We start from the raw sequence: 23,658 nt of genomic DNA on the forward strand, positions 1-23,658 counted from the left end.
TGACCATTGCTAGGACCTCCGAAAGGTGGACTTAATTATAGACTTGTCCTGGTTCATTAATGTATTCTTATACTAATACTATATTGTCTTGATTACTGAGGTATTATGTAACTCTGGAAATCAGGTATTGGAAGGACTCTCCAACTTTGTCCTCTTTTTTTTCCCCCCAAGAATGTTTTTAATATTCTTGCTCCTTTGCCATGTCATACAAATTTTAGAATCATTTTTTTCAGTTTCTACAGTCAAAATACACTGGGATTTTGACAGGTACTGCATTGAGTTTGTAGATCAGTATTGACATTACAATCATGAACCTTCTGATCTTTGAGCATGGTATATCTCTCCATGTATTTAGGTTTCTTTGATTTCTCTCAGTGGTATTTTATTATTTTCAGTGTATGATTTCTTGGTTATATTTTGTTAAATATATCCCCAGATATTTCATTTTTTCTGTTATCACAAGTGGCATTTTAACATTTTATGTCTGTTTGTTCATTGTTGACAGTTAGTTTATAATTATTTTGATCTTGTGTAGCATGTAACCTTAATAAATTTGCTTATTTTAGTAACTTTCCTGTAGTATTCTTATGATTTTTCACATGCATAATCATGTTGTTTACAAAAACAGTTTTACTTCTTCCTTACAGTATATTATGCCTTTTATTTCTTTTTTCTTGACTTATTTGAACTTGCTAGGTTCTCTAAAAGATATTAAATGCAAGTGATAAAAGTTATCATCCTTATTTACACCTTAGTCAGAAAGCATTTCATTTTTCACTATTAAGTGTGATGTCAGCTGTAAGTTTTCATATTGTCATCTCTAATTTACTGAAAGTTTTATTATCATGATTAGATGTTGAATTATGCTTATAGAAATTATGTCTCAGATGCAGTCTTCAGGAAGATGGCATTCATAGTCCAGATGATTGTATTATGTTACCACCTCCATACCCATTATCAATCACCACTCCCCAGATATTCAGTGAATGGGAACTATGACCAGGATCCCTAAGCAGATGATCTGTTTTGCTTCAATCATCATGTACCACCTCTGTTATCATCTTTTCTTATGCTTATTCGTTATCTTTATTGCCATCTAACTTGTATTTGTTCATTATCTCCCCAACTCAGTTGTTAGCTCTTTGAAAACCTATCTCAACTTTTTGGGAATCTCCCATTGTGGTCCAAAGTGGTTGTCCAGGACACATTTATTGGCTGATTTTTAAACTCTTTTGGAAACAGGATTAAATGATAACATATACTCAATAAAGAAATGATTGCCCTGGTGTCATTTCATTATTCTAAGAAACCATATTAGTATATCAATACTATTTAAATTTAATGTACTCATTGAATGAATATACATGGTCAAACTAAATTGTTCTGAATTTAACCATGTGTTGACATGACTATTTGTAGTTTATTTCTGTAGCTAACCTCCTGCCCTGTTATAGGGTGAATTGTGGTCCCCAAAGTGCTGTATTGAAGTCCTGACCCCCAGTACCTCACAATGTGATGTTATTTGGAACTAGTGTTATTACAGATGTAGTTAGTAAGCTGAGGTCATGGTGGAGAAAGATGGGTTCCTTAATCTAACATTGACTGGTGTTGTCAGAAGAGAACAGCTGGAACAAGCTGACACAGGGAGAAGGCTGTGTGACAGCACTGGCAGAAACTGGAGTGATGCAGCAACAAGCCAAGGAGTGCCAACCACCAAGACTTGGGAGGGATTAGGAAGTGTCTCCCCCTTGACACTTCAGAGGATGCTTGGCCTGGCTGACACCTTGCTTTTAGATTTCTGGCCTCCACAACCATGAGAGAATCCATGTCTGTTGTTCTCTGCCATCCAGATCGTGGTACTTGGTTATAGCAGCCCTAGGGAATTAACACACTACCCAACTGCTTGGATTAGAATGTTGACAAGCCTGTGATTTATTTTTATTTCAAGTAGTGTATTTGTCTACATTTTAATCTATTATCAATCTTCTCCATATACTCTGATTTCAAAAATATATTTGCTACTAGATCAGGCAAAAATATAGGAAAATCTGACCCCAAAATGCCATTGCAGTTCTTACACCTATATGTTAGGAATGGAGATGTTTCCAAGAATACTTATAGCAGCATTATTTATAATAGCAAAACCTGGAAGCAGTTCAGATGACCACAGAAGAAAAAGAAACAAGTATGGAGCAGCGGAAATAAGTGGAACTGAATGATGTGCATCTACCTTTATGACACAGCAATCTGAGAAAAGCAAGGGGCAGAAGAATGTTGAACAATTCCATTTACATAAAAGCTCAGAAACTAGTAAAATCTTACTATTCAGTGATGTGTACATATGAAGGAAATGATAAAAACATGCACAGGAGTTACGCACAAATCAGTCCTAGGGAAATAGGTTGGAATATCCTTGATGGCTGAAGATTAACTTCTCCATAGTCATGGCAGTTTATGAGGTATAATGCTAGATTCATTTCTTCACCAAGCACTGCCCAAACTGAACTCAGTTCTAGTGTTATAACAAAACATAGCTACTGCCCTTAGAAAGCTCTAGAATTCTAACAAACAACACATACAGTGTCAATGTGTAGGTGTCATACAGCATGAGACATGAACTATTGCAATGTGTGCAGCATCCAGGGAAGTGAAGTGTGTGTATGTGTGCATGCACACGCATGAGTAAGCTGAAAAAACTTCCTGTGTGCCTACTTCTACCTTTGAAGGAAAGTCCCTAAAGGAAGTAGTTCAAATGGTAGGTTACCATCTGCAACCTCCCACCTCCCCATTTTTTTTAGAAACTCTGCACATCTACTCGAGGGTTCCTCTCTCATCCGTTCCCCCACCACCACTAATTCCAGAAGGATATTTGTCATTACTGCCCAATACCTGGATTTTGGGGATCCCTTAGCCCAGAGCTGATGAATGCTCTTAGACTATAAGGAGATGTTTTGAACTGGCATATTCATTATTAAAGTTACACCTTTACATTTTTACTCCTCAACAATTATTATTTTAACTTTTGCTTAAGAAGGTACCTCTTAAAAATTTAAATGTCCTTTTTGCCAGTAATTCTCACTGGGGAAAAACAGCGATACTTTTTGTCATGGAGCATATCAGCGGGGTTTATGGGTTTTGAAATTGACAGGTGGATGGAAATTTGATCTTGTTCCTATTTTAAAATTGTTTACTGGCAGGTATTTGTTACAAAATCCATTGGTGAATTTAATGATTTGTTTAAATGTATGTCACTAGGAAGCCTTTATACATTACAAAAATAACCTGATGGTAGTTAACTTTTTTAATGGTTTGTTTGCGATAGCAATTTCAATTTTTGAAGGATTTCTAAAGTTACCCTCTTCCTTGGCCACAGCGCATGCACTAAAGGCAATTAGCTGTCTTGAAGATGTGCCATTTATCCTGAGGGGACCAAGAAATAGGGTGAATGGATCATCCCAAACCCATCACTAACCACAGGAAAAAATGATTCAAAATATGTTCTCCACTGGATCTGGATTATACTGGTTTTAGTCAAAGGTCTTTGCAACATTTAAAGAAGTGAAAGTCAATGTATCTTTGAAACAAATTACAAACATCAAAATGATATGAAATGAATTTCTAAATGAAATACAATTTAAAATTTTATAACTTCCAAAGAAACATCAAACCAAATATCTTCAACCCTGAGATTTGAAGTGTCCAAGACAAATTGAGAGACTCTAGTGCTTATGGGTTATATGTGTCTATTTGGACAATAAAACACTGAGTTGAGCAGGTGGATAGAAGTTTCTTAAAGTAAATCTATATCTAGATGATCTGAGCCCGAGAAAAAGGTAATGAGATGAGATCTCTGTGATGGGGATCCCATGGAAAGTTTCTGTAGGGTGGGAGTTTGTGTGTGTATGTTAGTGGAAGTAGGCATAGTTTGTAGATAAAGTGCTTCAGGGCTGCTCGGTGCCTTGCCAAGTTTAGATTGATCATCTTAGTAAGCATGTCTGTAGAATGGCTGGGCAGTTGGAGAGACCATGCCATTTCCAGGCAGTCAAGCCTTGGGTATTAGCACTAGTTTGACAAGTGACTTCAGAGTTCATCAAAAGTACTTAGTAGTATGAGGAGGGGAACTGGTATTTGAACACCTTTTGCTGTGCTATCATTTTGCATGTTCCCACTCAACATTGTATCAGGGTGGGTAGTGTCGTGCCCATTTCAAAGACAGGGAACTGTACTTGGTCCAGGGTTGTGGGACCTTTATTATTAAGTGACAGAATTAGGATTGGAAACTCAAATTGGTCTGATCACACCATTTTACACCTGGGCATAATGACATTCTAACAAGCTATGAATGGTGGAGTTAATTGTTTATTTTGAAGTTAATAGGACATGATTATTATTTGCTTTGGCTGAGGAAAGTTCATTTGGAAATAATTTATTTTAATACTTTAAAGCAGGGGGTAACAGCCTATTTTACAAATACGATTTTATTGAAATCCAGCACATTCATTCATTTCTCTGTCCCTGATTCAGTGCTACAGTTCAGACTGTAGTAGTCCCAGCAGAGATGTATGGCCCACTGAAGCCTACAATATTTACCATCTGGCCCTCACAGTACGTTTCCCAACCCCTGCTTTAGAGGAATATGGATTTTAAAAAATGAAATACACTCCCACTTTTGCAAATCATACTTTATTTTCATGTGTGATAAGCACCCCTCCCTTCAACTAAGCAAATGTAGACACTAAATTGATGGTGTTCAGGATCTCAAAATGGCTGGGATATTGAGCATTTCTTTTTTTTTTGTCCGGAGAGTGGTTTGGTTGTGGACATCGCACAGTACGTTTTCATTTTCTTGCCTTCTAGATGAGCTACAGTCAACAGTGCCTTTAATGCACAAAATCAGAATACATTGAATCCAGTAAATCCTGCGTTTACTGGCACCCTGAGAACAGAACAGAGCATAGTGGTCCTCATTGGGGGTAACGCTCCCCCTAGAGGCCAAATCGGAAACGGGAGGGTGTTGGGTTTTAGTGTAATGCATTGAAAAAAACATTTTTTTAAAAAATCACTATCCTTTTATTTCTCCTTTATGCTGGAATTAAAGCAGTATATTGATTTTTAAGTAATTGTGTTTGGATTGATAGTATCTATGACTCTTATTTCAATATAGCAAAAAGGGTTTTACAGATTTTTTTTTTTTTATTACAAAGTGAGTATCAGGCCTGACTGTATTAAGCACCACTGCCCTAAGTATTTGGTATATTTCTCTTCAAAATAGATTTCTGAGTAAGGACAGAGATCTGTGAAGACCATAAGTCTGAACTCAGAAGCAGCTCGTTCATACCTTTTTATTCTCCAGCAGCCTCTAGAAGTTGGGCTTTAAGACTGGTTAGTTCTCCACAGCCATCACGGGAGCCTCAAGAGAAAGAGGATGTTTGAATTGATTTAAATTAATAAACCACGTTAAGGAGGATCAAAAGAGAAAGCCTGCATACCTCTTGTCACTGTTTTGTCTGTACACAAGAAAGTTCAGCAAAACCACTCAGCAAGGGCCATTGATCTCAAATCAGGTGACCATGGAAAATAGAGCTACCCTGGGTGTTTAGATTTTGCTAGCAAAGGCCCCGTGAGGCAGAGGTCAAAATGACTTTCTAATTCTGCTTTTAGATTTTTAAAATAAGGCTAAATAGGCCTGCATTTTTTAAAGTGTTTCTAATTATGTCTGCTCTAGGTGTTTCATATAATCCGTGTTTCTTATAGGACAGAAACGGGGAAATAGGTTCTTCGTGTGGGGGAAGATGTTCTTGTACCTTAATTTGAAATGTCTGCTTCCAGGGAAAAATCTGTCCTGGAGGCTAGTATTGTTCTAGTTATTTTTGACGCAAATTGTTTCAAAGAATGTTGCAGTTCAGCTGCCCTGAGCCACCATGCCCAGAACATCCTGATTAGCCAAGGACTTGTACCTTTATACATACATACATACATACATACATATGTGTGTGTGTGTGTGTGTGTGTGTGTGTGTGTGTGTAAGCTTGCCTGAATTCCTGTCTCAACTGAAATATTAAGTAAACAACCACTAAGTTCCCTGGTGAAGTCTTTATGCTCAGTTCTTCATTTATTTAACAAATACCTATTTAGTATTAGGTTCCAGGCATTGCTACAGGTGTTATAAATATAGCAGTAAATAAAATAGACAGAAATCCTTATCTGCAGTATCCATCCTGATGGGGCCTGTATTCCTGTGGGAGCTTGTTTCCTGGTGGGGGAAGTAGTCAGTAACCACAATTACTATCTGAAAGGCACTAAGTGCTAGAAGGAGGGAGGGAAGGCCCACCAAGGTTGAGGTGGTCTTGAATTTAAAGAGAGACAATGAATGCCATGCTGTGACTTAAAAATGTTACTGGGTAGCACTAATTCCTGCAAAGGCAAGGAGGGCTTTCACTGCTACAGAAATATTCAGAGTGAAATTGTTAGGAAAATAGTTTTTATCGCAAGCCAGCTTTGAAGGAAGGCAGAAGGCAAAGCAAAGCTTTCAGAGGAGTCAGGTGGCAAAGTGAGACAAAAGGCAGGACATGTACATATGCAGATTTGTTTAGTCTGTGCTAGACAGTCTGCTGGAGGGGGCAGGCAGCTCCCAGGTCAGGTGGCTGCCCCTCAGCCTTTACTCTCAGCAGGAGGAAACTGCCCAGTTTTAGAGGGGCTCCCACATTGTCTGTTTCAAAAATCTGGTTTATTTGATATAGCATTATTATATAGCTTTATTTGAAGGGGCTAAGAGGCCCCAAGGATTGCTTGGCTGGTTGACTTGAGTTCTCGTGTCCATGTTTCTTTGTTGAAAACTCCTCTGCTGAGATTGGGACCAGTCAAACCTGCACCTGGTTTCTTTCAAGAGGATGCTTGGAAGACTTTTCTAGCAAGAAAGGTTGTAAGACTTTTCTAGGAGGAAAGGATTCTGGAGCATTAGGAGATCTCCAGAACTCACCCTGCCAATAACTTGTGTCAGGGTCTTGTCTTCTGTGTCACAGGAGAGAATTGTGCATAAATCATCACAAAGGTGTTTTGGGGGAGGATCAAAAATAATAGAAATCTACCTTTGCTTAGGCTCCTGTAATTAGCATATATATAGAGAATTAAGTTTCAATTTTTGCTTTAAAGCCAGGGTAGCGAAAAATCAATGTTTTTTAAATAAAATGGATTAAAATTTGATTGTTAGGGGTTTGGGACAAAATGCTCTATAAACCAAAGGGCAGCTGTTTTTTGTTTTTGTTTTTTTTGAAGTTCACTATAGTTTTTAATTATTATCGAACCACACTTAGCACAACATAGTTGTTTTATAGATGAAGATACTGATGAACTTCCCTTGCTCGATAAGTTACATACAACCCAGGGCCTGTGCTCAGCTGCCTGGCACATTTGCCACAGTGCCACTCTGCTGCCTCTTGTCCTATTTCAGCCACTATTGTACTTTTAAAAAGCTTTATAATACAGTAACAATCAGCTGTGCAAAATTCCTGTAATTGTCGACTTTCTCCCTAATATTTCTAAGGTCAGAATTAATTTGCAGAAGAGTTGGTTATGGTGTATGTATTCAAAAATTATCCTTTCATAATTTAAAAATGCTGATACTTTGTTAACAGATAGTTGGAGTGGCTCTAAGCCCTTCATGTGTATTAACTCATTCATTTTGCCAAACAATGAAGTGAAATAGGGATAACAACAACAGAAGCTCAGAGAAGTTAAATAAACTGCCCAGGGTCATATAGTTCGTGGGTTGCAGTTGGGATTTGAGTGGAGCCAGCTCTGACATCTAGCTGTCCACATCAAGTAGTTCATGCTTCTGCAGACTTCAGGAATCAGTTGAAACCATTCAACAGAAAGGCTCATTGATGAGATTTGAAAACATGACTTATCATGGAACTGACACATCTAACCTGGACCCTCAATTTCTTAGGCTCGTAATTGATCATTCTTTTAATGGTAACAGTGTCTGGTGTAACTCCAGAAGTGTGAAAGGCCTCTCACTATATGATATCATTTATATGAAATGCCCAGAATGGGCAGAGAGAGAGAGAGAGAGAAAGCAATTCCATGGTTGCTGGTGGTCTGGGACATTACAGAGTGAAGAGTGACAATTAATGGGTATGCATGTCTCTGTGAGGTGATGAAATTGATTTTGGTTATAGTTGTACAATTCTGGATAAGTGGAAACAAATTATACATTGTAAAAAGATGAATTAGATGGTATATGAGTTATATCTCAAGAAAACAGTTTTAAATGAAGGGGAAATGAGGCCTTCTTTTATATTTGTTTTCAATTGAAATTTTTCATGAGAACTGAAGAAAACAGGAGTCATCATTCTCTTATGGTTTATGAACAAATAGGAACAGTGAGGTAAGACTAAGTGGACCACACAACCTTGCATTTTAAAGATTCTCTATTGACCTGACAGTAACAACTTTGGTTTTAAAACATTGACTTATTAGATATTACTGTATTTTTTGCTAAAAACTAATTTCATATCCATTGCTGAAGAACCCCTCCCAGTATATAATCTTGTTTAGGCATATAATAATTAGTGCATATAATAATATCAGAGTGTGTGTGTATATATATTTTTATATTTATATATATATTTTTATATTTATATATATATGTATATATATATAAAACCTGCTCTGTCTAGTTCATCTCATCCATTTCTGTGCTCTCTGAGAATAATGGATTATTTATTATTTTACTTGGACATGAACTTAAGGTTAGAGGGGGTTTTCAAAAGATAATAAATTATTTTGTCTGAATTTAATTTGTTTTGGAGTCATTCCTAATTCTTCTTAAAGTTATTTTAAGTTGACCTATCTCATAACAGTTGCAAGTTTTTTAATTTGAGTATCTCTTGCCTCAATTGTTCATTCTTCCTGCCCCCCCCCGCCCTTTTTTTGAGACAGGGTCGCACTGTGTTGCTCAGGCTGTCCCTGAATTCTTGGGCTCAATTGATCCTCCTGCCTCAGCCTCCTGAGCAGCTGGGACTACAGGAATAGGTCGCTGTGCCCTGCTAATTGTTCATTTTAAGCCTCGATAGTAGTTCTCTAATACCAGTATTCTAGGATTGGGTAAACCAGTATTGAACTTGACCCTATCTTGATGTTCCATGATATCATATATTTTTCACATAATCATTCATTCACTAGATAGCTATGAGTGCCATTGTGTGCTAGGGTACAGCCATGAACTAAATGGACACAAGCTTTGCCCTTGTAGAGTTGATCTGTTGTGGAGGCAGCCTCAAAGTCCTAATAATAAGATTGTTCTCAGGCGGCCGCTGCTCCACATCCTGATGGTTGCCTTACCTGCATCTTGGTCGCCTCTTGCAGGCCATTCTTAAGGACAGTGTTGAGGACTGTAAAGCTACCAAATTACTAGGATTTGTGTTGAAGTGTTTTTATATTTCCCATACTTAGTTTTTTAGGGAGTGATGTTATTTTAATGCAGTCTGACCTAGGATATTCACAATTACCTTTTTGAATTGGATATGGATTACCTCTGAGTCACTTCATATCTATGTGCCATTAATTTAGATAAATAAAGCCAAACATGGTGGCACAGGCCTGCCATCCCAGCAACTCAGGAGGCTGAGCCAGGAGGATCTCAAGGTCAAAGTCAGCCTCAGCAACTTAGCAAGATTCTGTCTCAAAATAATAAAAAGAACTGGGAATGTAGCTGAGTGGTAGAGTGCCCCTGGGTTCAGTTCCCAGTACCAAAAAACAAACCTTTTTTGATAAATAACCAGAACATTATTTAGTTTCCTGTTGTTGCTATAATCTTCAAAAGTCTAAATTAAATACTTGCATTAAGATGCTTTTGTGTATGTTCTGAATTTGATGCTTTCATTTATGTCTGAATTGTCATAAATATTCATTATTTAAATGAAGGGTATTCTTTCCCTAGAAAATACTGATTAAATCAAATCTTGTAAATTTGATTTTGATCAAATCCATGCCACATTAAATTGCTTTAATTTGGGGAAACAATTCTTGAAGGGGAAAATAGTATGAGTTAAATTTCCCACCATTTTATCATTCTGCTTGGCTGTCTCTAAATTATCTTTCAAAATTAAAAAGTATGGAAATCCGAGGCCCTATTGCTCATTGATAAACATCAGAGCAGGCTGGGAATGTGACTCAGTGGTAGTGTGCTTGCTTAGCATGTGTGAGACCCTGGGTTCAATGCCCAGTACCCACAAAAAAAAATCATTTTTTATAACTACTTGAGCACTGTGAACAAAAATTCCTGGAGTATGTGTGATGCATTCCATCAAGTTCACCCTTTTGTATTTATCTCCACTTTTCTCTTCTTCTGAGTTTCCTGAACCCTCATTGAGCTTTTTCCCATACTGCCTGTGCTCTGCTTAATTCTACTAGGGCCTAGAATGGAAATAGGACCTGTAAAGTAGTACTGTTTTGTCTTGGTTGAAATATTAAATCTTTGATATCAGATATGTTTGAAATTATAATATAAATTCAGTTAACAGACAATGTTGTCTTTCTTATAGAGTATCCATTATGGCCTCTGCATCAACTTCTAAGTATAATTCACACTCCTTGGAGAATGAATCCATTAAGAGGGTAAGTTGAGCTTCTAGATTTATCTGTATCTTTCTTTGCATTTCTTTGCTTTCATATTTAACTATTACATAATCATTTGGGGTTTATTGAATTATGAATTTCATTCTTCATTCACATACTTTATAAGTACATTAGTAAATATGGTCTTATTTATTATCCCACCTCGTTCCAGGACAGATTTGACATAGAACAACTTCTGTGTGTCAAGTAATTTTTACATTTTTGATGGGGTGGGGTACCAGGAATTGAACTCAGGGGCAGTTGACCACTGAGCCACATTCCCAACCCTATTTTATATTTTATTTAAAGACAGGGTCTCACTGAGTTGCTTAGCACCTCGCTGTTGCCAAGACTGGCTTTGAACTCAAGATCTTCCTACCTCAGCCTCCCTAGCCACTGGGATTACAAGTGTGCACCACTGTGCCTGGTAATTTTTAGATTTTTAAGTCCATAAGTGTACTTCATTTTTGAGAACCTCTATTTCATGAATTGCTGCCAGACATTACATTTCACGTACCAGGCAATCCTCTGTTCCAGGAAGCTTTCAGAAGGAGGCAACAGAAGGCCAAGACCCACTGAGCAGGCTGCCTAACCTTCCTAAATATTGGCATTATTTTCTAATTATGATGATGAAAGAGTTGCATAACCAAAACAAATACAACTTTGACAGAAAATGGTTCAAAGTAACCAGGAAAAAAGTGTACAATTGGTGGGAGATTTGGGAACATAGATTGAAAGAAAGGGAGTGAATTTAAAAACATCTTTATTCATGGCCCTGTCAGCCTTTAAGATTATCTACCAGAAAGGTTAATTTCTACTCTCATCCATCAGTGTATAAGGCTGCTCAAGCAATCAGAGGAAATCAAAGGCTGTCTTGTCACTTGTATTCCTTTATTACTAACAAGATGGGTCTTTTGTGTAATAACTCTGTTTATTGTCCATTTGTATTTCTTTTGTGACATGAGTGTGCCCTTTGCCTATTCTCTGTGGGGTGTTTTGAGAGGATTTTTTTCTTACTGATTTATAAGTGTTATTTATACTATGATGGTTCTCTCTTTACAATATACAAGTCTTCTTTTTCTGGTTTATTGTCATCCTTTTAATTTATGGTATTTTGTTTTGATATTGAAATATAGAAGTTCAAAGTTTTATGTAATCACACCTGTCAATCTTTTCTTCTGTCTTCTATTTTGGGTATCTGTAAGGACATTCTTCATCCCCCAGATTATATAAATTTTTACATATCTTCTTTTGGTATTTGTATGGTACAAGAATCAGTTCTGACTGTAGGAGTTGACTTCAAGAATATAATTATAAGCCCTTAGGTAATGCTGCTCTGATATAAAGTATATCCTACATTAATCCCATGTTATCCTGTGTTAATCAAACATTCACTTTCTCATTTTGGGCTTGGATTATGCTTTCTCCTCTTGATCCTGAACTGTGGTATTTAAAACGCATACTGAGTGGAACATTTGCCCCTTGTATTTGTTTTTAGTTAGAGGCAGTATTAAAGGATATAATTTCTTTCCAGTTTTATCATTTATGTAAGGTGTGTGGTTTTGTTTCTCACTGAGGAAGCAATTTATCCTGCCCCTCCAATTAAAATACTTAACTTACAAGCAGTAAAAATGTTTAAAAATGACTGGCAATTTTAATTTTATGTGTGAATGAAAAAGAAACATTAAAAATCCAGCAAACACCTCACTTTGACAGCTTCTATCTTATCTAAATATACAATTCACATTTCTCCTATTTCATAATAAATCTTTCCATTTGCATAGCCCCTAATTATTCATGGAGGTGCCTTGTTTCAGTTAATACTTGCCAAAAACAAAAAACAAACAAACAAAAACACAAAAAACACCTCTAAGGTGAGGGCCTCTGGGGGAAGCCCAGCTAACTTTACCCATGAAATGATTGTCATTTGGTTTTAGAAAACAACTAGAAAAAAAATGAATGAAAAATAGTAGTAAAAAAACCTTTTGCCCAAACAAATGTTAGCAGTGTGCCTCATACATAATAAAACCAGCATATGCCACACATCATTGGATCATTATACTAGGATGCATGAATACCTTGAAAGGTCCCTTTCCTGGGCAACTGGGTCACAGTGGATATCTTTGGTAAACTGGACTCGTAGAACTTGCCTGTGAATTTTAGTTTAGTTTAATAATTTCCTTGCCTGGAAGAGCTGAAGTGATTGAATGAGGCACGTGCCTGGGAATACCTGTAAAAGGGGAGGCCTAGAGAAGTAGGAAAGTCACTGGAGAATTTATAAATGGTTCTGAAGACCCTTATCAGCTCAAAAGTTCTCTGACAGAATATTCTTCTTGCCTAGGATAAGGCTTTTAGTGAAGGTGAGGAAGTAAAGGTGAGATAGAGTCTTAGTAAAACAAGAAACCCAATAGGTCATGGTTCTTATTTTATGTCATCATAATAAGATTCTGGCCAATCACTGTCCTCTGGTTCAGTTAAGGTCCCCTGAAATTAAAATTTTCATTCCTACCCTTCAAAAAAGATGACTGACTGTTTGAGTCTCATGATCTACCAACTAAGAGCAAGCCCAGTGACCAAGGTGACTGAATATTGTATATGAAAAAAGAAAGCTGCCACAATGTACAGTGTATAACTAACACTTCATATTTATATTTTATCATTTTCCTGAAAAAATGTTGACTTTAAAAATTGAAAATCAGTATTATTCAACACCATGTTAACTGTATATAAATGCATACTGAGAGTTAACACATCTAATAAATTTTGATACCAGATTGGTTCTTTTTGGTTGTTCTGTTTGTTTGGTTGCAGTGCTGGGATAGAAAACAGGGCCTCACACTTGCTCAGGAAGTGCTCAACCACTGAGCCACATCCCAAACCCAGACTACAGTTTGAATTTTCTCTACTAATTTTCTCACATGCTAAATCTCTTAATTTTTTTCTTTGAAAAGTATATTTCTAGTTGCTGTATTCCTGGATGTTGTAAGACCCTGTACACACACAGTGTCTTTACTTCTGATTCCTCTGCTTCTTTTCCAGACATCTCGAGATGGAGTCAATCGGGATATCAGTGAGACTGTTCCTAGACTCCCAGGAGAAACGCTAATTACTGGTAAGAACCCTCTGATGCTAGGATTACATAACTGGATGAGCAGTGTGGCAGGATCAGGTGGCTTCAGTCCCGTTCACTCTGTACAAGTCAGAGACAAATAGACTAGCTTTGTTTAGAAGTGTTAACACAGAGAATGCTCCACATTCCTTTCTCAGAGTTCTTTCAGGAGTTTTGTGCTCACCAGGATAGTGATATTCTTGTCTCTGTACCGAAGACTAAGAATGATTTAGAACAAAAGAAACATGGATTATATCTTGAAAGTTTTTACCCGGGCTATATGCTTTCGTGGTTTAAAGTTATAAGAACAAAATAATATTAAGGTTTCCAGTCTTTGATAATCTGCTTCAAAATAATGACCTTAAAGACTTATGGATTTTCCTCTGTGAGATAGTAGATCTTAATGTTTTAAAATATTCATTTGTAGCCATGCACACCAGTAATTCCAGTCAGTAACTTGGAGGGCTGAGGCAGGAGGATCACGAGTTCAAAGCTAGCTTCAGCAACTTAGCAAGGCCCTAAGCAACATAGTAAGACCCTGTCCCAAAATTTAAAAAGGGGTGGGGATGTTGCTCAGTGGTTAAGCACCCCTGGATTCAATCCTTGGTAAAAAAAAAATTGTTTGTTTGTCAGAAAATAGATGTTAGTAATATCAAGGTAACATTTTGATGTATGTGGGTTTTTTAATGATAAATTTATATCAAGAGGGAAGGTATCTACTTTGATAGGGTCAGATCATTCTAACATAAGAATGCACAAGCATAGGCATCTTCTGAGCCAAGTGCTAATGTATGTTAGGGTTGATACTCACCTCTCACATTTCAGTGTATGTGGAACCTATAGGTTATCATTGTTTCAAGGAACCTTTCAATTTATTAAGATCAAGGTGTTCAGCTTAAATAGCTAAAACATGGTACTAACTAGATGAAGGACCTAGACAAAAAATACTTTTCTGAATTAGCCATGCACCATGAGAAACTATTTTGTGTCCACAGACTTGCACATATAATTCTAGTCTTGAAATAGAAACCAGTAGGATGTGTCCATTCCAATTTTGGGATTAGAGCAAAGAAGATATTTTTACTTTCAGTGGTCTCCATGTATGAAGTTTTGGTGCTAAATATCAGTGCTTAAACCTTAACCAAGATAGTAACCAGTTGAATTGGTATGAAGTAACCTTACTGGGTATTTTTCATTTAGCACCTGAGGCAAAAGGGACTTTAAAGTCATTAAAAAATTAGACATCATTAACACTTTCAGGGACACCCTTGAAGTATAAGAGAATGATATATTTCTGTTATAATTAATTAACTCTCCTGATTAAATTTTGTCCTTGTTTAATTCTACTGAAGATGTGCTATTCCTCTGTCCATCTGTTTTATATGACTTAAATGTTTGGAAAGAATATATCTAAACTCTTCTCTGAACTATTAAAAAAGAGGAAGACTCTAGACAGATTTCTGTGATTAGCATTCATTTACTGAAAACCTGTTTGTGTGATCAGAAGTAGTTTCATGAAATTGTCCTACATGAATAGCCAGTCTCTGAAGTGGTATGGATAGTTATTTTATAATCATCTGTGGGTTGCAGCAGTGGTACCCTCATTTAGTTCTGCTCACCAGCTGTTGTCACCTTGCCCCAGTTAGTGACAACATTATGGGCAAACTCAGGGAAGCACTACTAGTGCCTGGAGGTGATGTGGCCCCACTAGTTCCCCAACTGCCCTTATACAACCTAGCATGGTAATGTGGAAACATTGCCAGTGCTTACATTCAACCTTTTCAGTAATTTTTATAGTAGTTATTCTTAGCCAAATAGTTTATATTAAATTAGTACCATTTATTGTGTATTTTGGTATATATTTCCATTATTTTAGGGTACTTTTTTTATCTTACTAGACAAAGAAGTTATTTACATATGTCCTTTCAATGGCCCCATTAAGGGAAGAGTTTACATCACAAATTATCGTCTTTATTTAAGAAGTTTGGAAATGGTAAGTAGAATATAAGACCATAAAGATGACCCTAACTGTTAAAGATAATACTAAACTGTTTCTCTTCTACTTTGCAAAATTGACTGTGGATCAGATTAACATGGGGGATAGATTTGCTTCTCAACTCTTAATTTTTTGCTTATGCAAAACTCATTTAACACTAACATCTTTTTATGTAGGGAATAGAATGAATATTAAAAATATATTTTATGGGCATATTTTTAATTTCCTTGCCTCAATTCCCCCTTCTTTAGCATATGGATAGTACCTACCTCATTGAGTAACTGTGAGGTTTAAATAGGAAAATTTATGCAAAAATGTTTTGCACATGTTCAACTCATACTACGAGTTCAAAAATTTTTCTGTCTCTAAAAAACTAATCTCTTCTGCCTTATAGTAATGGGGAGAGGTTGGCTATTACCCTTCCATAGTTTCCAAAGTTAGTTTGGTGTATAACAGTGGTTTTTACGAGGAGCACAGATGGGAACCACTTATGGAGCTTAACAAGTAGTAAAGATACCTCAGATTTACTGCCTCTGAATATCTAGACCTGTGGTCTAGGAACAGTAGCATTTTCTAAAACATCATAGAGGAGCATGCCGATATGGATCCCTGGTAAAGGCCTACCACAGTGGAGATTTCCAAGTGTTGATTGCCAAGCACTAAGCAGCAGTGTAAAACTAGGATGACTGTGGTATAGCTTACTGCCATTCGTACCTTTTCAATTCATGGCCACAAAACTTCAAGGAATATTCCACCAATGGAACAATGATGTAGAACACAGATGCCCCAGGAGAAAAGAGAATGAACAGCTGCTGTGGCTGTCACAGAACCTGTCTTAGATGAGGAGGGTTGTCATTGCTCATGTCAGCCTGAAGGGGTAGGTATATTTCCATGGGATGGACTAAGGGCACATAGGTTCAGGGTACGTGGAAGTACAGTCCATCAGTGCAGCAAATCAAGCTTTTGTTTTCTTGTTCTTAGCCTACATTTTCTTTCAGATAATTCATATCTAGTTTAGTTTGTAACTTTCAATTCTTTTATTATGCTCGTTATTATGTCTGCATTCTGAAAAGTGCTATTTCTTACCCCTATTACATTAGCTATGGAAGCCTACTTGTAAAGCCTTCTTGTATCTCCTGTGAGCAAGGTGCTCATAGGGATGGATACATGGAGCAAGCCACAGGGTCCTGGGACTGAGCATTTTATTTCTGTGAATTGGGTCAGACTTCTAGGTAAGACTGGAGATAAGTGAATATTTCAGTTTTCCAGAATGGGAAAGAAGATTCTGGAAATTCCCAGCAATTGAGATGGATGTGAGCCTTTGAGAACAACTGGTAAAAATTCTACAGTTGATCATTTTAAACAGATGATTTAAGTACCTGGAAGAGAAAGAAACCAATGGGAGTGTTACGAACATATTATCAAGGCATACAACAGTCCCTGGTAAAGTCATGGGCCAAGTGGTGGCAGTACACTTTACGTGGAGTTAAAGACTGTATATTAAAGACTTAATGCCAGCCAAGAAGGGTGGTCACTACCATCTTGCTGTGTAGGGGCTTTCCTCTGCAGTGTCCCTAATGCAATGCATGGCCAATATGTGAGAAGCTGCAAACTACTCAAGGTGGTAGATGACAGAGTTGGGATTTGAAGTGATCTTAATTGACTGTGGATATTAGAGCAAAACTATATAAAATTTATAATATAAAATCAGCATAGATAACATTTACTTAGTAAAAATCAGTTGTATCATTAAAGGGTGAAGGAGTTCTCACAACATGGGTCTAAGTGATTTTGAACCAGTAATTGGATATGACTGATTAAAAACTAATATACCTGGAGGCTGAATTAACAGAAGCATACTCTATTGGTGGCACAAAATGAGATGGTAACCCCATCTGAAGTGATGGGTTCAAATTCATATTCCACATTTTCAGAGGGACCTTGATTTACTAGTTAGAGTTCAGATAAATAGAACCAGGTTAATTAAGGGACTGAAAAATGAGCAATGCCTGGTTCCATTTCATGCTGCCACTGATGACAAACTGAGAAAATCAATTCAAACTGTGGTTCTATGACAGTATCATGAATATAGTGTGATCTCAACTAACAAAACAAATAAAATAACCTCTAGAAGAATCTAAACAGAAATATACCAAAAGTCTCTGCACTTGGGATATCCAGAGTAGAATTATGCATGCTTTGTTTTCTTCCTTTTACTTGTCAATATCTTTCAAAATACCTAGAATGAGTATGTATCACTTTTTTAATTGTGAAATAACTTAGCAAGTTTTGTTTATTTTGTTTTCATATGGCACCCTTCAGGATAGGGATTAGCGTTGAGTGGGTAAATCAAATGAATGTCTGACAGTGATTGCTAACATATTTCTTCTTCCACTAAGTTCAACATGAACATTTTAAGCATAACATTTAGTGCAAGTACAGAAGAAAGCAGCTAATAGCAGAAAACATCATATAAATAATACTATTTAGATGGTTATTCAGAAGCCTAAAAAGAGTTGACAGAGTGTTTCATTTAAAGTCCTAAGCAAGAACGTTAATTGTGGATTCTGCTGTAAAATGTGAACATTTTTTGTGTGTGTGTTTGACAAAAAGCTGTCATCTTACTGGCATTTTGAAGTGGACACCTGTTTGTTGCAGGTATGTAAACACCATAGTAGGAGAGAGGAGTGCAGATGTATACAGTCTGATTTCAATGTCAGCTTTCCCATTTTGTAAGGTGTAAAGGGCAGATTCCCTGCCTCCCTTTCCCCTGGGAAGTCAAGGAATGGTGGTACAGCCTTAATTGCCACAGTGGCTGCCTTCTTCCTTGCGTAGTCTGCCCTGAACACTGCCTCCAGGCTAACCAGCTGCTTTCTTAGATCTGAAACTGTCATTGGCTTCCTGTTGTCCATAGAATAAAATCAATTCCCTTTGTATGGTGTAAAAGCCTCTTCACTTCTCCAGCTCTGACTCGCATCCCTCCTCCCCAAACACTTTGTTCTGCAACTCTGCAACCCCTTCCTTTTCCCCATTGTGTATGTCCTGTTCTCACTAAACCCAGATGCCCCTTTCTCTGTCCCTTTCAAAAGCTATTCTTTGTTCTTGAGAGCCCACCTCAAAAATCCTGTCCTCTCTGGAACCTTCTCCAGCTTTTCTTAAAGAACTCACTTCCTCTTTACATCCCTGCAGCCCCTCCCCTCATGCCTCCATTAATATCTTTGCTATGAAACCTTCCCTGGCCACCTTAGCTACATTTTCTTTCACATTACCTTTTTTTAAAATATATTTTTTAGTTGTAGGTGGACATAATACCTTTATTTTATTTTTATGTGGTACTGAGGATTGAACCCAGGACCTTACGCATGCTTAGCGAGCACGCTACCACTGAGCCACAACCCCAGCCCCTTCTCTTTTGTTCTTAGTAAGTACACATCAGCTTCATTTGGGAACAGGAAAAATGTGAACATTTCAGAGTAATCTTAGTAAAAGAATATGTAGTATTGGAATATTTTTTCATTATCCTATTTTTGGACAGTGATAGATATTTTTCAAAAACTTAATGTCTGTCTCATTCTACCATCCTTTCCATCCCCACTGCCCCACCCCTCTCTTTGAACAATCCAAAGCTCCTTCATTTTTCCTTACCCACCTTTCACTGTGGATCAGCATCCACTTATCAGAGAAAATATTCTACCTTTTGTTTTTGGGGATTGACTTATTTTACTTAGCATGATATTCTGTGATTCCATCCATTTACCTGCAAATGCCAGAATTTCATTCTTCTTTAAAGCTGAGTAATATTCCATCATATATATATGTATATACACACACACACATATATACACCCCACATTTTCTTTTTCCATTCATCTGTTGAAGGGCATCTAGGTTGGTTCCATAGTTTAGCTATTATAAATTGAACTGCTATAAACATTCATGTGGCTGTATCACAGTACTATGCTGATTTTAAGTCCTTTTGGCATAAACCAAGGAGTGGGATAGCTGGGTTAAATGGTGGTTCCATTCCAAGTTTTCTAGGAATCTCCATACTACTTGCCAAAGTGGTTGCACCAATCTGCAGTCCCACTAACAATGTATGAGTGTACCTTTTCCCCCACATTCTCGCCAACACTTATTATTGCTTGTATTCTTGATAACTGCCATTCTGACTGCAGTGAGATGAAAGCTTAGAGTAGGTTTGATTTTTATTTCTCTAATTGCTAGAGATAATGAACATTTTTTCATATGTTTGTTGATCAAATGTATTTTGTATTCTCTGAAGTGTCTGTTTGGTTCCTTAGCCCATTTATTGATTGGGTTATTTGTTTTTTTGGTGTTAAGTTTTTTGAGTTCTTTATGTGTTCTGGAGACTAATGCTTTATCTGAGGTTCATGTAGTAAGGATTTTTCCCCATTGTGTAGGCTCTGTCTTCACATTATTGATTGTTTCCCTTGCTGAGAAGAAGTTTTTTAGTTTGACTTCGTCCCATTTATTAATTCTTAATTTTACTTCTTGCACTTTAGGAGTCTTGTTAAGGAAGTCAGATCGTAAGCCAACAAGATGAAGATTTTGGTCCACTTTTTCTTCTGTTAGGTGCAGAGTCTGTGTTCTAGTGCCTAAGTCTTTGATCCACTTTGAGTTGATTTTTGTGCACAGTGAGAGATAGAGGTTTAATTTCATTTTGTTACATATGGATTTCCAGTTTTTCCAGCACCATTTGTTGAATAGGCTATCTTTTCTCCAATGTATATTTTTGGCACCTTAGTCTAGTGTAGACAACTGTATTTATGTGGGTTTGTCTCTGTGTCTTCTATGTTGTATTGGTCAACATGTCTACTTTGGTGCCAATACCATGCTGTTTTTGTTACTATGGCTCTGTAGTATAGTTTAAGATCTGGTATTGTGATGCCTCCTGCTTCACTCTTGCTAAGGATTGCCTTGGCTATTGCGGGTCTCTTATTTTTCCAAGTGAATTTCATGATTGATTTTTCTATTTCTATGAAGAATTTCATTGGGATTTTAATTGGAATTACATTGAATCTGTATAGCACTTTTGGTAGTATGACCATTTTGACAATATTAATTCTGCTTATCCAAGAGCATGGGAGATCTTTCCATTTTCCAAGGTTTTCTTCAATTTCTTTCTTTAGTGTTCTGTAGTTCTCAGTGTAGGGGTGTTTAACCTCTTTTGTTAGATTGATTCCCACGTTTTTTTTTTTTTTTTTTGAGGCTATTGTGAATGGGGTAGTTTTCCTAATTCCTCTTTTGGTGGATTCATCACTGATATATAGCAATGTGTTTGATTTATGGGTGTTGATTTTATATCCTGCTACTCTGATGAATTCATTTATGAGTTCTAGAAGTTTTCTGGTGTCTTTTTGGCATATCTAAATGTAGAATCACGTCATCAGTAAATAGTGATTATTTGAGTTCTTCTTTTCCTATTCATATCCCTTTAATTTTTTTGGTCTATCTGATTGCTCTGGCTAGAGTTTCCAGACTATGTTGAATAGAAGTGGTGAAAGAAGGCATCCCTGTCTTGTTCCAGTTCTTAGTGGGCTTAGCTACATTTTTAATACCCTTTTTCATCTTTGGCTTTTCTCCTGAGTACTTGTTATTCCCTCCCATTTTTTATTTCTCTGGTTCATCCTATTTGTTGTTGTCTGAGGACAGGGATGCTTACCTGTTTGTTCATTGTGTTCTCCCTGCTCTTAGGATAGAGTCTGGCATATGTTCTCAGTCAGGATGTGTTGAACAAACTAATTTTGTCTCTATTTGCTTGCTGCTCTGTCTGTGGTCTTACCAAATGCTTAATCCTTTTGGTCCTCCTTGCCTAGCTAGTGTAGCATGTAGGAGAGAGCAGGTACTCATAAAAGTGTATTCAGTAAGTGAACACAGGAGGGAACAAGCTCTAGTTGTTGGTGTTCCTAAGACATTCATGAAGGACTAGTCACTGGGTTGACCACAGTGTGGACCTTACTAAATTGTGGTATCTTACATACCAGCATTACCTCTGGAGTTCAGAAATCCCATAGCTATTTTTTCACCTTGAAGGTGCCAAGAGACTTGACTTTGGGTTAATATTGTGACCACAAAAGGGGCTACTATGGACACATGATACCCATCTGTAAGACTGCCATGAAAAAGATTGCTTCTAGATTCCTGTCCAGGAACACACTGGGTCTAGGTCCTGAGGTGGATGAAAAAGACAACCCTGTACTCATTCACACATTCACATCTTTAACCAGAAACATTCACTGAGCACCATGAGAAATCATATACTGTGTCAGGTGAATAAAACTATGCCTTGAGGCCCACACAGCCTCACCGGACATAGAGATGACATATGAATATAACATAGCCCACAGTGGTACACATACTGCTTTGATGATACAATGGAGAAGATGGTTACTCCAGTGTGATGAGTCATGGAGTGTTCTTAGAGGAGGCAACATTTGAACTGAGATATTGAAAAATGGGAACAATTGGACAGGAGGAGCATAGCAGGCTTTCTCCTTGTTAACAGATGAGCATCTGTGCTGTGGAGATGGTTGAGTGATCTGTGGGGGCTGAAACCTCAGGAGTGGAGGGAGTAGTAGGAGACAGGAAGAGATGTGGCTAGAAGAAGAGGCAGCCTCAGGCGTCTCATAAGTCACAGATATTTTTTTTTCCCCTTTGGGACTGGGGATTATACTCACGGGCACTCTGCCACTGAGCTATATCTCCAGTCCATTTTTTTTAAATTTTGAAACAAGGTCTTGCTGAGTTGCTGAGGCTGGCCTCGAACTTGCAATCCTCCTGTCTCAGCCTCCCAAGTTGTTGGTATTACAGGTGTGCACCACCATTCCTGGCATAAGTCACAGTTAAGCAGTATATATCTTGTATGGAGAATGATGTACCAGTTACGCATTTCAGAAAGAGAATTCTGGTTGAAGCATGGAGAATGGATTAGTGGCAGGGATGACTAAAGGCAGGAAGACCCACTAGGAGGTTGTTTTTGTTTTCCATGGTGAGGAGAAAAAGAAGAGCACCTGGAGAAAACAAAGCAGGAGCTTGACAACCATAGAAAAGCTCCTGAGAACAGGCTGTGGTACAAGTCAGGAGGAGAGTAACATCTCAGGAAGGAAGGGAGCAGAAATGGAGCAAGGGTCAGTAAGGTAAAGGATGAGACTAGGTCAGTGAGGATGTCCCAAAGGAGCTACTCTGAGAAAAGATCCTGCAGAGGGGAATCTGATTGGTCTCTCTTTCTCCCCTTTCCACCTGTCCTAGCTATAAAGCTTCTGCAGCTTCCAGACATCAGGGAGCTACTCTCCATCCATTCTTCTCCCTATGGCTTCATCTCTGCCCTTGGTTTCAGTCACTTCTCTGAAGATGAAATACTGCATTGACAAAGCTCCTTAGAAGGTTTACCAAGTCCTTTTCTGTGCACTTTTTCATTTGAGCCTGACAACAGGCAGGCAAAGTAGATGCTTCTTGGGCTCGTTCCTCTGGCTTCCTTTTCCCCCTGGTGCTAACCTTTTGTACCCAAATTTCTCACTTCTTACCACTGACTAGAGCTGTCTTGACTTACTTCCTGGCATCCCACTCTCATGGCCAAGTGGAAACTGTTCAACTCTTTCTCCCTCCTCAAGTTCCTTCACTTGGTGTTCTTATTTATCTTAATAGTGCTGCTTTTTATCCAGTTACCCTGGAATTAAATCTGTCTCTTGGTCCTCCCTTCTCTGTACCCTTCTTCACATTTGCCCCATGCTTTCTGGTGCTGTTGCCTCACCCATGCAGGATTCTTTATCAAGATCCAGTACAAAGCTGAAGAATTCCCATTCCCTCCTCCCCATTTATTCCTGAAGGAATCACCTTCCTAAAGTTGGTGTTTCTCACTCTGGATTTATTTCACATATCTCTTGAAATTAAAATGGAATATAGGGAATGTGTAG

The 23,658-nt window shown here is 37.6% G+C and overlaps 1 protein-coding gene across 5 annotated transcripts in view; it reads left to right on the top strand.

The window, feature by feature from the left end:
• Mtm1 (myotubularin 1) overlaps nucleotides 1–23,658 on the top strand; it is a 105,947-nt gene that overhangs the window by 15,149 nt on the left and 67,140 nt on the right. For 4 of the 5 annotated variants that reach the window (XM_047535413.1, XM_047535411.1, XM_047535414.1 and 1 more), the window contains exons 2-4: nucleotides 10,548–10,620; nucleotides 13,660–13,732; nucleotides 15,628–15,722. In XM_047535413.1, the coding sequence (XP_047391369.1) occupies nucleotides 10,548–10,620; nucleotides 13,660–13,732; nucleotides 15,628–15,722 (241 nt within the window). Of the gene's footprint in view, nucleotides 1–10,547; nucleotides 10,621–13,659; nucleotides 13,733–15,627; nucleotides 15,723–23,658 lie in introns of those variants that run through there. The other variant, XM_047535416.1, reaches the window with a different exon arrangement.

Source organism: Sciurus carolinensis, chromosome X (genome assembly GCF_902686445.1).
Source record: "Sciurus carolinensis chromosome X, mSciCar1.2, whole genome shotgun sequence".
Classification (NCBI taxonomy): Eukaryota; Metazoa; Chordata; class Mammalia; order Rodentia; family Sciuridae; genus Sciurus; species Sciurus carolinensis.